Source organism: Delphinapterus leucas, chromosome 15 (assembly GCF_059928025.1).
Source record: "Delphinapterus leucas isolate spDelLeu-1000000601 "Yukka" chromosome 15, BTC_Dleu_Yukka2, whole genome shotgun sequence".
NCBI classification, from domain to species: domain Eukaryota; kingdom Metazoa; phylum Chordata; class Mammalia; order Artiodactyla; family Monodontidae; genus Delphinapterus; species Delphinapterus leucas.
Window position 1 is genome coordinate 5,747,018 of NC_143143.1, and position 12,745 is coordinate 5,759,762.

Sequence of the window (12,745 nt, forward strand, 5' to 3'; positions counted from 1 at the left end):
CAGGGTCTCCGTCTGTCTGCAGCCTTCGCCTTCCCAAAGACCCTCCTTACCTCCTCCCCCTCCCCGGGCTAAGAAGGACCCCAGGGCTCAAGCTGGGGAGAAAACCCCGCCCAGCATGCCACGTTCAGTTCAGGGGTGGCCTCTTCCCGGGCCCGTCCGCCGTCTGCTAAGGAAGCCCCGCGGGTGCCCACCGCCCCGCAGCAGCCCCCAAGCGTCCCTCTCCAGCCTCCTGGCTTCTGCGAGGATACTTAGGGCAGAAAGAGCCGAACCAAAGACGCTTGTCACTGCCTGCCCCTCCCTCCCGGCCTACGGCCCCGCCCACGCGGACAGAGGTTTAAAGGGCCAGGCAGGCGCACCCGGGCGTGACGCCTCTCTCCACTCCCGCCGCCCGCCCAGGCCGCACCCACTTGGAGGCGGTGCGCCGGGGCCTATTCCTCCGGCGGCGGGCGCGGCCGCTTTAAGCGGGGGCGGGACTGCGTGCTGCGGCGCGACAGCGGCGGCGGCTGAGAGGGCTTAGGTGGGGTCGCGGGCTGGGGCTGCAGGAAGCCGGCCGCCGATGTCGGGGTAAGTGTGGGCAGGCGCGGTACGGCGGCGGAACGGCCTCGGGAGGCGCGCGATGCGGCCCCAACGGGTGCGGCGGGGCCCGGGCGTGGGGAGGCCTCTGCGGCGCCGCGGTCAGCGGAGCGATGGAGGGAGGCGCATAGCGATGGAGAGAGGCTCCGAGCAACCCGGGGTCCCTCCGCCCCCCATCGGGGCCCAGTCCGGGTGGCGGGGGCCGAGGGCGGCTCTCAAACCGCTGCCACTGCTGCCTGGGCTGGCCGGGGATCGCCGGGAGGCGGAAGGCTAGTGGCGCGGGAATTGACCCTCGGCGCCCGCCGTAGCCCGGCCCAGGAGGCGGGCGTTGGGTGTCCGGAGAGGGTGACAAAAGGAGGGAAGCCGAGGGCTGTTTGAGGCCGGGGAGATAGAGTGTGGGGTTGGGGCCCCTTCCCCCCGGAGGCGCCCCCTGTTGCGCTGGCCCCTCTCGGCCTCCACGCAGGCACCTGGCTCGCCTGGCCCGGCGCGCAGAGTGAAGGTACCGGCGTCGACAGCGCCCCCTCTGGCCCGGCGCCGCCGCCTCAGGCCTGGCGCGGCGGGGCGGGGCGGCGCGGCGGCGCCGTTTGCCGGGAGCGGGCGGGGCACCGGCTCCGGCCCGCACAACCTGGGCCGGGACGCGGGGGCGGCACCGAAGCCAGGCCCGGGCCCTTGGCTCCTGGGGTCTTGGAGCTTCTCTCCAGCTTGGAGGCGGGATGGGACGTCTTCCCTCGGGGCCCCCAACCCCCCGGCCCAGCGGATAGCGGAGCCTGGCCTCTCGGGGTCTCGGAAAATGGGGGGTTGACGCCTTCGGTGAAGAAGTGGATCCAAGCCTTTAAAAAGTTTGGGCACGACCCACCCGAAGTTTCTTAGGTAGGGAGTGGCCGTGACCCTGAGTCTTGGGTCTCGGTGATGGGAGGTGAAGAGGAAGCAGAAGTCGGGTCATCCAGCGGGGCTGCCAGAATCCCTACGGTTGGTTTCATTAGTGACTTTTCCTGCCCCCGGAGCCGGCGGGCTGCGCGGGAACAGCGGCAGGCACCCTCTCTGCTTTTGGTGTCTCGAGAGGGCGGGCGGAAGAGGATCTGTGGCGTCAGGGTGTCCCCATTGCTTGGGGCAGGAGTGTGAGCTGCAAGGGAGCGTATCTGGTAGGCAGGGCCGTTGAAAGGCCTGCAGAAGAGTTAATGGTGTGTTTGTTGAAGAAAGAAGAAAAGCAAGTCATGAAACTGCTCCTTAATGTAGAGTGAAATGTGACTGTTACATTCGCGGGGAGGATGGGTAAGAGCAATTTCACTAGGTTCTCTTAAGAGGGCTCTTAAAATAGAGACCAAGTCTCCTGTTTTTCAGCCTGGAGCTGCAGTTCTCAAAGTGTGGTCATCCACACCTGTTTCCAACTCACTGAGGTGCTTTTTGAAGCATTTAGCCTATTGTATGTCAGACGCAAGCAAAATTTACAGCTTCCTGGACGCCTCCCTGAACCGAGGTCTCTGGATGGTGCTTGGGAGTCCACCTTTGGCTCCTGGTTTTAGTGCACAGTGAAGTTTGAGAACCCCTCACCTAATGCACAGGTGGTCCAACTACAGTCAGCAGACCAAATCCAGCCAGGTGGCTGTTTTTATACAGCACGAAAACTAAGAATGGTTTTTACATTTTTTTAACGGTTGGGGGAAAAAAAATCAAAAGAGGAATAATGTTTCATGATACAACTCAAATGAAATTCACATTTCAGTGTCTGTAAGTAAAGATTTATGGATTACAGCCATGGTCGTTCGCTTACAAGTTGTCTGTGGCTATTTTGTGCCTCCAGCAGAGCTCAGGAGTTGGGACAGACCACAGAGCCTGAAATATTTACTCTCTGGCTCTTTACAGAGAGTTTGCTGGCCCCTAGCCTAGGGAAAGATGGACATACCATAGGAAAGAAAAGCATCTGTGTATAAAAATCTTGTTTAGAAATTAATAGACAGTATGGACTTAAGTAACTTTTATTTTCAAAAAAGTAGAGGGAGCAGTGTTGTTTTCTGAATTGATGGAAAACTATTTAGATTAACACAGGCACTTAGGTAAGATTTTCCTAGCGATCAGGAACCTGTGCCCTCAGTAAGTTGGTTAATCATATGCTTCTTTTTGTAGGCTGGGCAAACTCGTGGTTATGACACTTTTCTCTTGAGAAACAAACTAGCTCAAAAGAAAAATGGCGTTTGTTGCAACACAAGGGGCCACGGTGGTTGACCAAACCACTCTGATGAAAAAATACCTTCAGTTTGTGGCAGCTCTCACGGATGTAAATACACGTGAGTTGATGCTTTTCGTCATTAAGAAACGTGTTGATGTGACTCCTTCATCTCAGTTCAAATGATGTGCACATTGAGATAAGTAGTCACATTAACTTTTATCTTAATTTCCCTTTTCTCTACCTCGTGGAGAAGCAAAGTGATGAGCATTTCTGGCTGGAGCCCCAAAGAGGCACGCATGTGGGTGCGCGTATGTGTGTATCTGTGTCCTTGTCTGTGCATGCACGTGTATGTTTGGGAGTACGAGTGAGTGTGACTGGTTGTAGGGAACTAGTTATGTGCCTGCTTCTAGACCATGACAGTCAAACTGATAAGATCTGATTGCTTCTCTTAAATTATTAAATCCAGTAATTTTAGGAACATTCTTAACAATTTCTCAATCTGATGGTTTGTTTTGCCATTTACAGCTGATGAAACAAAGTTAAAAATGATGCAAGAAGTTAGTGAAAATTTTGAGGTATGAGCTTTATATTTTATTTTATATTATATTTTATAAAGCTTTAAATTTTGAGATATGAGCTTTTCATTTTGAGATAAGTATTCACATGTGCTTTCCTACAGCTTCCCTGTCAGTCTTTTTACTAGTAACTTAAAAATTATCTTTGTTAATGTAATTTGTTGTATTTCAAAATTGAAATTTGTACAGTGTTCTCCAGTTTCTTCACACTGGTGATAGTGACTCCCGAACAGTGTTGAGGAATATTGCTTTTGTTTTGGTTATTTGACCTTTTTCTCTTTTCTTTTCTTTTTTAATTTATTTATTTTAATTTATTTATTTTTGGCTGCGTTGGGTCTTCATTGCTGCACGCAGGCTTTCTCTAGTTGTGGCGAGCAGGGGCTACTCTTTATTGCGGTGCGCAGGCTTCTCGTTGCAGTGGCTTCTCGTTGCGGAGCATGGGCTCTAGGTGCACGGGCTTCAGTAGCTGTGGCTCGCGGGCTCTAGAGCGCAGGCTCAGGAGTTGTTACGCGTGGGCTTAGCTGCTCTGCGACATGTGTGATCTTCCTGGACCAGGGCTGGAACCCATGTCCCCTGCATTGGCAGGTGGATCCTTAACCACTGTGCCACCAGGGGATCCCCTTGACATTTTTTTCATTTTCAACTATGGTAGCCCTTTTAGGCATATGCTTTCAGGATACACTCAAACTTTTGTTGTGGATTTGTTATGTTAGGTAATGGATGGTATGGGAATGAGAGCTGGCTGGCAGTTTTGGCTCTCCTGTTTATAACTTCTGCAACTTTGATCAAACAGTTTCTCTCTTCTGGCTCTTACATTCTACAATTTTATATTGACCCATAGGTCCCTCAGATTCTGTTCATTTTTCTTCAGTCTTTTTTCTCTTTGTTCTCTGATCTGCCTTCAGATTCACTGTTTTTCTGTCATCTCCACATCTGCTGGGATGTTATTTTTAAATTTCAGTTTATTTGTATTTTTGTTTTAAAATTTTGGTTATTGTACTTTCAGTTCTAGAATTTCCATTGGGTTCTTCTTTAGATGCCACTTCTCTGTAGAGATTCCCCATCTTCATTTATTGAGACCATGTTTTCCTTTTATTCTTTGAACGTATTTATAATAACTGCTTTGAAGTCTTTGCTAAATACAGTCCTCTATAAAGGTGGATTTTTATTGACTACAGGTCACGTTTTCTGGCTTCCTTGCATGTCTGGTAGTTTTTGATTGTACACCAGACATTGTGTGTGACATGTAAGGACCCTGGATTCTGTTATCTCCCTTGGAAGAGTGTTGATATTTTCACTATAGTCAGCAGTTCAGGTGCTGGCTGATCTCACTGAACTTGTGTAGGCTTGGTTTTATGCCATGGTAGAGAGGATCTCTGGGAATCCCAGGGGGTTTCCCAAGTCCCTCTGACTTTGTAGGATTCAACCTCCAAACCCCATCTTTCTGTGGATCTCATCAGAGGTTGATTTTAGATTTTTTGGGGCTGGGGCTAAACTAGGCCTTACTCTGGGGCATGGTCCTTCCTCAGCTGAACGTATGAGGTGCTATCAAGGTGTTAAGGTCTTTGCACTGTGTCGAGGCTGGACCCCCAACATCCTCTGACATTGCTAAACCTCTGATGTCTTTCTTCATTTCTCAGTCCTCAAGTGCCCACTCCCTGGTAAGCCTCAGATAGTCTTACCTTCCCTCACCCATAAGTACAGCCCAGTCCTCAGTCAAGGACTCACAGGAGACCATCCACACCCCCTTCTGTAGTTCCTTTTTCTCTGGGGCTTTGCCGTGCAGATTCCGGCCACTTCAGCTGTTGCAAACTCTGGTATTTGCACCTCAGCTCAGCAGGACCATCATGCTTTCCTTGGGCTCCAGCCTGCTGAGCCTGGTTGGGAAACCGTACCCAGGCAGAGAGCCGAGGTGGGGCACAGTTGGTGAGTTCCCCTTCTTCTAGAGATCATGGTCTTGCACTGCCTCTGGTCCAGCACCTGAAACTGTTCTCTCATATTTTGTCCTACTTTATGGTTAGCCTGGTGCCAGTTAGTCTCAAAAGCCGAAGAGAAACTCGCTTTTCTTTTAATGTGGCTATGATAAAACCTTTCTCAGAGTTAATATGATTAAGAACAATAGATAGGGCTTCCCTGGCGGCGCAGTGGTTGGGAGTCTGCCTGCCGATGCAGGGAACACAGGTTCGTGCCCCGGTCCCGGAAGATCCCACATGCCGCGGAGCGGCTGGGCCCGTGAGCCATGGCCGCTGAGCCTGCGCGTCTGGAGCCTGTGCTCCGCAACGGGAGGGGCCACAACAGTGAGAGGCCCGTGTACCGCAAAAAAAAAAAAAAAAAAAAAAAAAGAACAATAGATAAAATGTTTCCTAGCCTCTGTCATGGTCATTTGAATCACTAAACATTAAATAAATGTTCGTGGGATCGAATTAGATACCCTACTCTCTATAGTAATGGATGGTATTTTTGTTTGCTGAGGGAATTTTTTGTTTTTTTTTGTTTTGATTTAAATAGATGTTTTCCAGGATTTGTTGCCTTGAACTGAGGTGGGAAAAAATCCTGAGATATTTAGAGATTGAGCTAAAGAGCTTTCTCGTCCACCCAAGCTGTTAGTGCAAATTGTTAAAAAATAAATAAATAAAGCTAAAAAAAAGAGGTGGGCGGTAGAACAGGAAAGGCCTGCATTCTGCATTTTATTGGAAGAACTGCTAGGAGAGAGCCACAGCCCTTAAAGTTTATTTGAGAGGCTGAAATTGTGGAGCTGCCTGTGATCCTCCGAGTGTGGGCGTGGGGCTCTTTCAATTAAGTGTCTCAACCCTTTCTCTCCTGTTTAGGGTCTGGCAGTTAGCAAGTTAGTTCCTGGCTTTGGTCTCAGATGCATTGATTAAATTAACAGAATTAAAAGTTAGCAAAGTAATAACACTTGGGGCTTTTCCAAATAGTGCCTTTTGAAATCTGATAGGCATTTACCTTAAATGAAATTCAGATGACTGAGTCCTTCGAAGAATGAAATACTAGAATGACCACCAGTAGGTAATTCTAAATTACCACCACTGTTATCCCAAAACAAAATATTTAAGTGGAATTAAGAATTCCCAGTGGTTTAAGGAATCTTAGAAATTCATTTCATTAACCACTTAGGGATAAGATTCCAGGCTAAGTAAATATCACATGGGCCATTTCCCAGGGCAGAAAATAAAGAAATGTTGAAGTTAGAAGTCACAGGAAGCATTCGTATGGATCAAAAAGCCAGGGGCTAAGTTGAAATACTGGCAGAATAACTGGGCACCTTGTTGAATCTTTCCTGTGGGAGAAATTTGAAACTTAGATGTTTGAAGGCTGTGGAATCTGGATGGTATGGGCTGACGTGCAGATGAGCTTGATTTCTTGATAACCTTGATAATGTTCCATCATGACTCTTACCCCTCTTTTCCTTCAATCCTTGAATGTGGGTGTTTCGTAAAAAGTCTTACACTTTGGGGTTGAAAGGTGACAAATACAGTTCTTGTGCCCAGTGGATTCGCAGTCTGCTTGGGGAGGGGCTGGTGAGGTGCTGTCTGGCTCCTAGGGGTGCCTCTTGACACACAGCGTGCTGTGGGCACGGGGCCCCTGGAATTGAGCTCTGGGTTGGCCGTGGGAGACCAGTGCTCAGGTGTGCATCCCAAGAATGGCGGTTCTTTCTTTTCTCCTGTGGCAGCGCACTCTTTTCTGGTTTTTGCCTGTATTTCCTTCTTTATAGACTGCTCAGGTAATAGACAACCCCATGTCTTTATCTTCCTCCCAGATCAGTGTCTGGAGCTCCAGACACATTTAGCTGCCCAGATGCCTTGACTCACCAGCTTCTCAGACTCATGATAATAAAAGTTTAAATTCCTTCCTCTTATACTCCCATCCCTGCCATATTGAACTAGAAAAAGTTCAATATGTACCTTTTACACTCAGCCTTTCTCGTCATTTTGTGCCTTTGCATGTGCTTTCCTTAGAACCTTTCCCACTTTCTCCCGTGGTTAACTCCTGCTGGCCTTTTAGGTTTTAGTGTCAGCATCACTTCTTCGGGAAGGTGGTCTCTGCCATTGGTTCCATCCAGTCAGTCATGCCCCATCGTTCAGTTCCCTTAGTTAGGTGAACATTCTCCACAGTGCGAGTGTTTCTAGGTTTACCAGTAAATTTTAGTGTTTAGTTCTCTCCAATTGGATATCAGAAGCAGCAATCATCTTAACTTCTTTAAAACTATGTTATCACTAAAGCATCTGAAAGTATTAAAAATTACTATCAGCTCTGCTACAATTTTTTCCTTTTGGGGTTATTATAATATGTGAATTTGAATATGTACACAAACCTTTATGGGGTTTTCTTTTATTTTTGCATAATTAGAATGTCACTTCATCTCCTCAATATTCTACGTTCCTGGAGCACATCATCCCTCGATTTCTTACATTTCTTCAAGATGGAGAAGTTCAGTTCCTTCAGGAGAAACCAGCCCAGGTAAACCTGTTCAAAAATATAATGAGAAAAAAAATGTCCTGCTGTAGGAGTGCAAGCACTTAAGAATGAAAACAACTCAAAAAACTTATGGCTCCCCTTAAAAACAAAAGAAATTTTGTCATATAAGGATAACTTTGTCCAAGGCCATTGCCTCCTCAGCTAAATATCTTGGTTTTATTTCCTCATAGCCATCTCTTTCACAATTTAAATTCTTCACATTTGCTGACCAGTGACGTGTGCATATGCTATGTATTATAGCCAAATTCATGTGTATATATAGGAGGGAGCAACAGTTTCATGACCCTTCCCATACCTGTTGCCCAGCTCTGATCTTACTATTTTCAGTTCTTGTAACTCTGGCCAGTTTTGTTTTATCTATGCCCCCACCCACTCTTTGCCTCCCCCCTCTTCGCCTTGATTATTTTAAAACAGTCCCATCATAACTTTTTTCCATAAATATTTCAGCATGTATCCCTTAAAAATAACTTTAAAAATTACCATAGTACTAGTGAAAGTTAATTGCTAAATAAAGCACTTTTATGTGGTACCAGTTCAAGATCTACCTATTTGACCTACTTTTTTAGTTGTCAGTTCTATAGACAAAATCATGAAAGCTTAGCACAGCTTATGATGTAATTAGTCCTTAGGCCCAAGATAATTGGAGAGTACGTCAGAGGAGCTAAACAGAGCTTATGAAGGGAGACTGCTAATGAAGTTCACTTGGTGTTTTGCTCTTTTCATCTTAAATTCACCCCACATGCACACATTAGTGTCCTCCTCCTGGCAATACCGATAAGGTGTAAAAGAGGAAAATTTGGCTTACTTGATTTGGTACACAGTTGTAGAAATACTGAAAATACTGGTTTGCAGTACATGCTTTGGATTACATTTAAATAATTTACAGAACCATTTCTAAAATGGGCTCCATCTTATCGTATGGTGGTTACCAGTGCTGGGTACAGCTGTGTGACACTTGCAGGATGCCAAAGAATTACCTTGGAACTCTTGGAAGGATTTCATATTTACATTTTTGTTTCTCTTCAACAGCAACTGCGGAAGCTCGTTCTTGAAATAATTCATAGAATACCAACCAATGAACATCTTCGTCCTCATACAAAAAATGTTTTGTCTGTTATGTTTCGCTTTCTGGAGGTAACTTTTGAGAATTTTTATTTAGCCACATTCAAAACTTTTAATGATTTTCTTACTGTAAAATCCTGCATTATACAACTTTTTCACTAAAGTTCTGATTCACATGAGTAGAAATTTTTTTAATGTCCATTTTCTTCCACTTTGCCAACCAGATTACTAAGAAAGATTATTAAATGAAAATCTTTTTTTTTTGAGTCACTGAGGGATTGACTAGACATAGTGGGAATCTGAAAGTGGGTGGTGGTCAACAGACTCCAAGTACAGGGGTCATTGGCTTTGTGCCTCTATGTTTGTGTGTCAGGCGCAGTAGATGCATAGTAGTCAAAGAGTTGCTCAAATTCTTGGGGTTAATCCATTTGGTACCTGTTAAGCTAACCTCTGAAATTGTTTTCTTGTTGTCCTTAGTCTTGGTGTGTTTAGAATTCTGTCATGTTTCTGGGCCCCTTGGAAAGATGAGCTCTGTAGGGGGACTGAGTTGAGTTCAGATCCTGGCTCTGCCATGTATTAGCTCTGTCATGTCAGCCCCATTCTTTCCTGCCCCAAGCCTTCGCTTCCTCATAGTAAGATGTGGAAGGCACCCCCATGCAGACAGTGTAAAGTGTTAGCACAGGGCCCAGTGCATGGTGGCTGCTCACTCATTGCTCTTTTGGCAATATTTTCAAACAATGAAACGTGTCTGCTGGGCCGTTAAGACCTTGCTTCGTAGTGTGACTTGCCTTAATTGCCAGTTACTCATTTGTCTGAGTGTTACTCTCACAGGACCTACTGGTGGGCTATACTTCAGACAGTCCACCAAAGACTGCGAAAGCTTCCTCTCTGGGACAGCTGTGTTCTGTGGGTTTATGAATTTTCTACAAACCAAATCTAAGTTGGTTGATGGAGGGTGTATATGCAGAAAATGCTTAGAAAATAGTCTTTAGATTAAAATAAGTTTTCAGAAGTATAACTCTTTTTAAATGCTTTTTTTTTTTTTAAGACGGAAAATGAAGAGAATGTTCTTATTTGTCTAAGAATAATTATTGAACTACACAAACAGTTCAGGCCACCCATCACCCAAGAAGTAAGTGTTTATCTTGATAGCATTTATAAACTGTGCTGACAAATTGCTTCTGTGTGAATTTTTTACCCTCTTTTAGAGTTGACAGAACATATGCTGCTTTCAGTCATAAAAAATATCGCCTAAGTTGGGGGAAATTCTTTGTGGGTTAAACAGTGACTTTTTTCTGAATGTGTACATGAATATTTTGCTGGATTTGTTCAGTATTTGAAATGTGTTAACCAACCAAACTGGCAGGGCTCTTTGGGTGGTTCTGGTACTTACAAGTCTGAGATGCCCCAAGGCTTCAATGGCTTTTACACAAGGGTTCAGATGTGGGTTCTGAAGTCAGAGCTGGGTTTGAATCTCAGTGTGCAGTTGAGTAGCTGTGTGACAGTGGGTAAGCTCTGAGCCTTTTGGAGCCTTTTCTGTAAAATGGGGACAATCACAGTATATCCTCAAAGATTGCTTAGAGAATTAAATATAAAAGTTAAAGTTCTTGGGCTTCCCTGGTGGCTCAGTGGTTGAGAGTCCGCCTGCCGATGCAGGGGACATGGGTTCGTGCCCCGGTCCGGGAAGATCCCACATGCCGCGGAGCGGCTGGGCCCGTGAGCCATGGCCGCTGAGCCTGCACGTCCGGAGCCTGTGCTCTGCAATGGGAGAGGCCACAGCAGTGAGAGGCCTGCGTACCGCAAAAAAAAAAAAAAAAAAAAAAAGTTCTTAGCACAGTGATTGGCATCTGCAGAGTCAGCATTAAACAGTCTGTTAGCCATAATTAAGATACTGTCTTTTCTGATGATAACCTTGGTAAATGCCTGTTGTAGATTATTTGGAAATTGAAAGACGAAATAGAATTCCTTCCATCTTGAAAACAATATTTAATGTCTTGGTGATTTCTTTTCCTTTTTCCCACCTTATGTATTTGTATGTTTACATAATCACAATACTACTGTGGATGACATTTCATATCCTGATTGTTTCCCTTCACATTATATGTAAGCGTTTTCCCAATGATAAAAAATGTTTTGTAAACTTAATTTTTAATGGATATATAATATTCTTTCATATTCTTGGATATTTAGGGTATTTCAAAATTTTTTTTTTAATGACTAAAACTGAATATCTGTTTACAATTCAAATTATTTTGTAGACTGGGTTTATAGAAGTAGAATTACCAGATCAAAGGTGTTAATGTTTAATGCTTCTGATACATATTGTTACATTGGTTTCCAGAAAGGCTTCAGCAGTTTAAGCTTCCCTTAGTAGTATAGTATAGTATGGTTGGGGGGGGTGTCTCCTTATTTGCACTCCCTCCAACATGGTGTGCTATTACTTTTTGAAAGGCAAAAAGTGACATTTATTATCATTTTCATTCCATTGCTCTTCCTGAATTAGAACACTTGTTTTCTGTTTATCAGTCTTTTTTTGTGTGTGTGTTCACATTCATTGCCTATTTGTATCTTGAGTCTGACATTTTTCTTGCCTGTTTTGTGAGTTCTTACATATGGAAACTATTGATGTTTTTCTTATTTATTGTAAGCATTTTCTGTTTATAAATATCTTCCTAATACTGTCTGTTTTTTTTTAGATTCATCATTTTTTGGATTTTGTGAAACAGATTTACAAGGAGCTTCCAAAAGTAGTGGTATGCTGTTTTTAATATTATTTGAATTTACTGTTTATATTTATTTATTACTTCCTCATTCCAAAGGGTTGAAGGAATAATTGGAGGGATGCTAATTTTACAATGGGGAATATTTAGTGATGGTTAAAATCTAGGTTGATAAATTAGCCCTTAGAAAAAAAGAGTTCTTTTCGTTTCATTGTTTAGATTAAATACTGTATTTTTGACGTAAAAGCAATATATTCTTATTGTAGAAATTTTGCAAAAAAGGAAAATCATCCATAATTATTCTTTCACTTATAAGCAACCATTGACGTTGGTGTTTTGTTTTGAGTTTAACTTTGTGCTTTGTAGAGATGGTTGCCCTCATATTCTTGAAGCTTTTTGGGGGAGTGGTGTATACTTTCAGCATTTTTCTGTATCTTGAAAATTTTTTCCTGTATTGAAAAAACTGTTTCCAAGCAGTGCCACCCATATAAAAGTGTGTGGAGTGGAGGAGGAAAGGCTCCTCCCTACCATGCTCTCATTTACTGGAAGGAATCACTGTTACAGAAGGGAACGTCCTTCAAGACTCGTCTGTGGCAGTCATAATTTTTAGCGACCGATAATTTTCTGTCATATGCATGTACCTTGACCATCTCCCTATTGCTGGTTTCCCCCATTTTCAATTCATTACTGTCACAAATAACGCTTTGGTAAAAATCATTGTGCATAAATGTGTTTATGTTTCAGAGTTTCTATTTTCAATTTTTTTTTAAGCTTAAATTTTTTTTTAAATTAACACATGGTAAAATTGACTTCTTGGTTTTTTAAGGATTTTAACCTGCTAATAGTGCATAAAACTTAAGTTGCGTTCTGAATTATCAAGTTATCATTGTGTCAACTACCATTTTGATCAAAGAAGAGCTGCTTTTCATACGAAGCTGTCTTTTTTAACATGAAGCCCAAATTTCATTGAGAACTAAGGATGCCAGTGAGGTCCTGGCCTTTTAAAATATTTTCTGTACTTTGTTCCATACTTGACCTCTATTTAGGAGACTATGTGGAAAGTTAATTCAGTAGGGATCAGCTCCTAGTTTCTTATCACTGGAGAGATGGGTTACATCCTCCCCGCCTCACTGAGGTGGTAATATAACATG

General features: G+C 44.1%; 1 protein-coding gene and 1 non-coding gene across 20 annotated transcripts in view; both read left to right on the top strand.

The window, feature by feature from the left end:
* Nucleotides 1-446: 446 nt before the first annotated feature.
* TRRAP (transformation/transcription domain associated protein) overlaps nucleotides 447-12,745 on the top strand; it is a 111,197-nt gene continuing 98,898 nt past the window's right edge. For 11 of the 19 annotated variants that reach the window (XM_089895655.1, XM_089895664.1, XM_089895670.1 and 8 more), the window contains exons 1-6: nucleotides 1,125-2,858; nucleotides 3,266-3,315; nucleotides 7,684-7,794; nucleotides 8,842-8,946; nucleotides 9,923-10,006; nucleotides 11,571-11,627. In XM_089895655.1, coding sequence (XP_089751781.1) covers nucleotides 2,759-2,858; nucleotides 3,266-3,315; nucleotides 7,684-7,794; nucleotides 8,842-8,946; nucleotides 9,923-10,006; nucleotides 11,571-11,627 — 507 coding nt within the window. In that variant the 5' untranslated portion in view covers nucleotides 1,125-2,758. Of the gene's footprint in view, nucleotides 565-620; nucleotides 1,073-1,122; nucleotides 2,859-3,265; nucleotides 3,316-7,683; nucleotides 7,795-8,841; nucleotides 8,947-9,922; nucleotides 10,007-11,570; nucleotides 11,628-12,745 lie in introns of those variants that run through there. The other 8 variants (XR_016387746.1, XM_089895669.1, XM_089895668.1 and 5 more) reach the window with 6 other exon arrangements.
* LOC149747373 (small nucleolar RNA ZL1) lies at nucleotides 2,987-3,186 on the top strand. The gene has a single exon (XR_016387979.1). It is a non-coding gene; the product is annotated as a small nucleolar RNA ZL1 (small nucleolar RNA).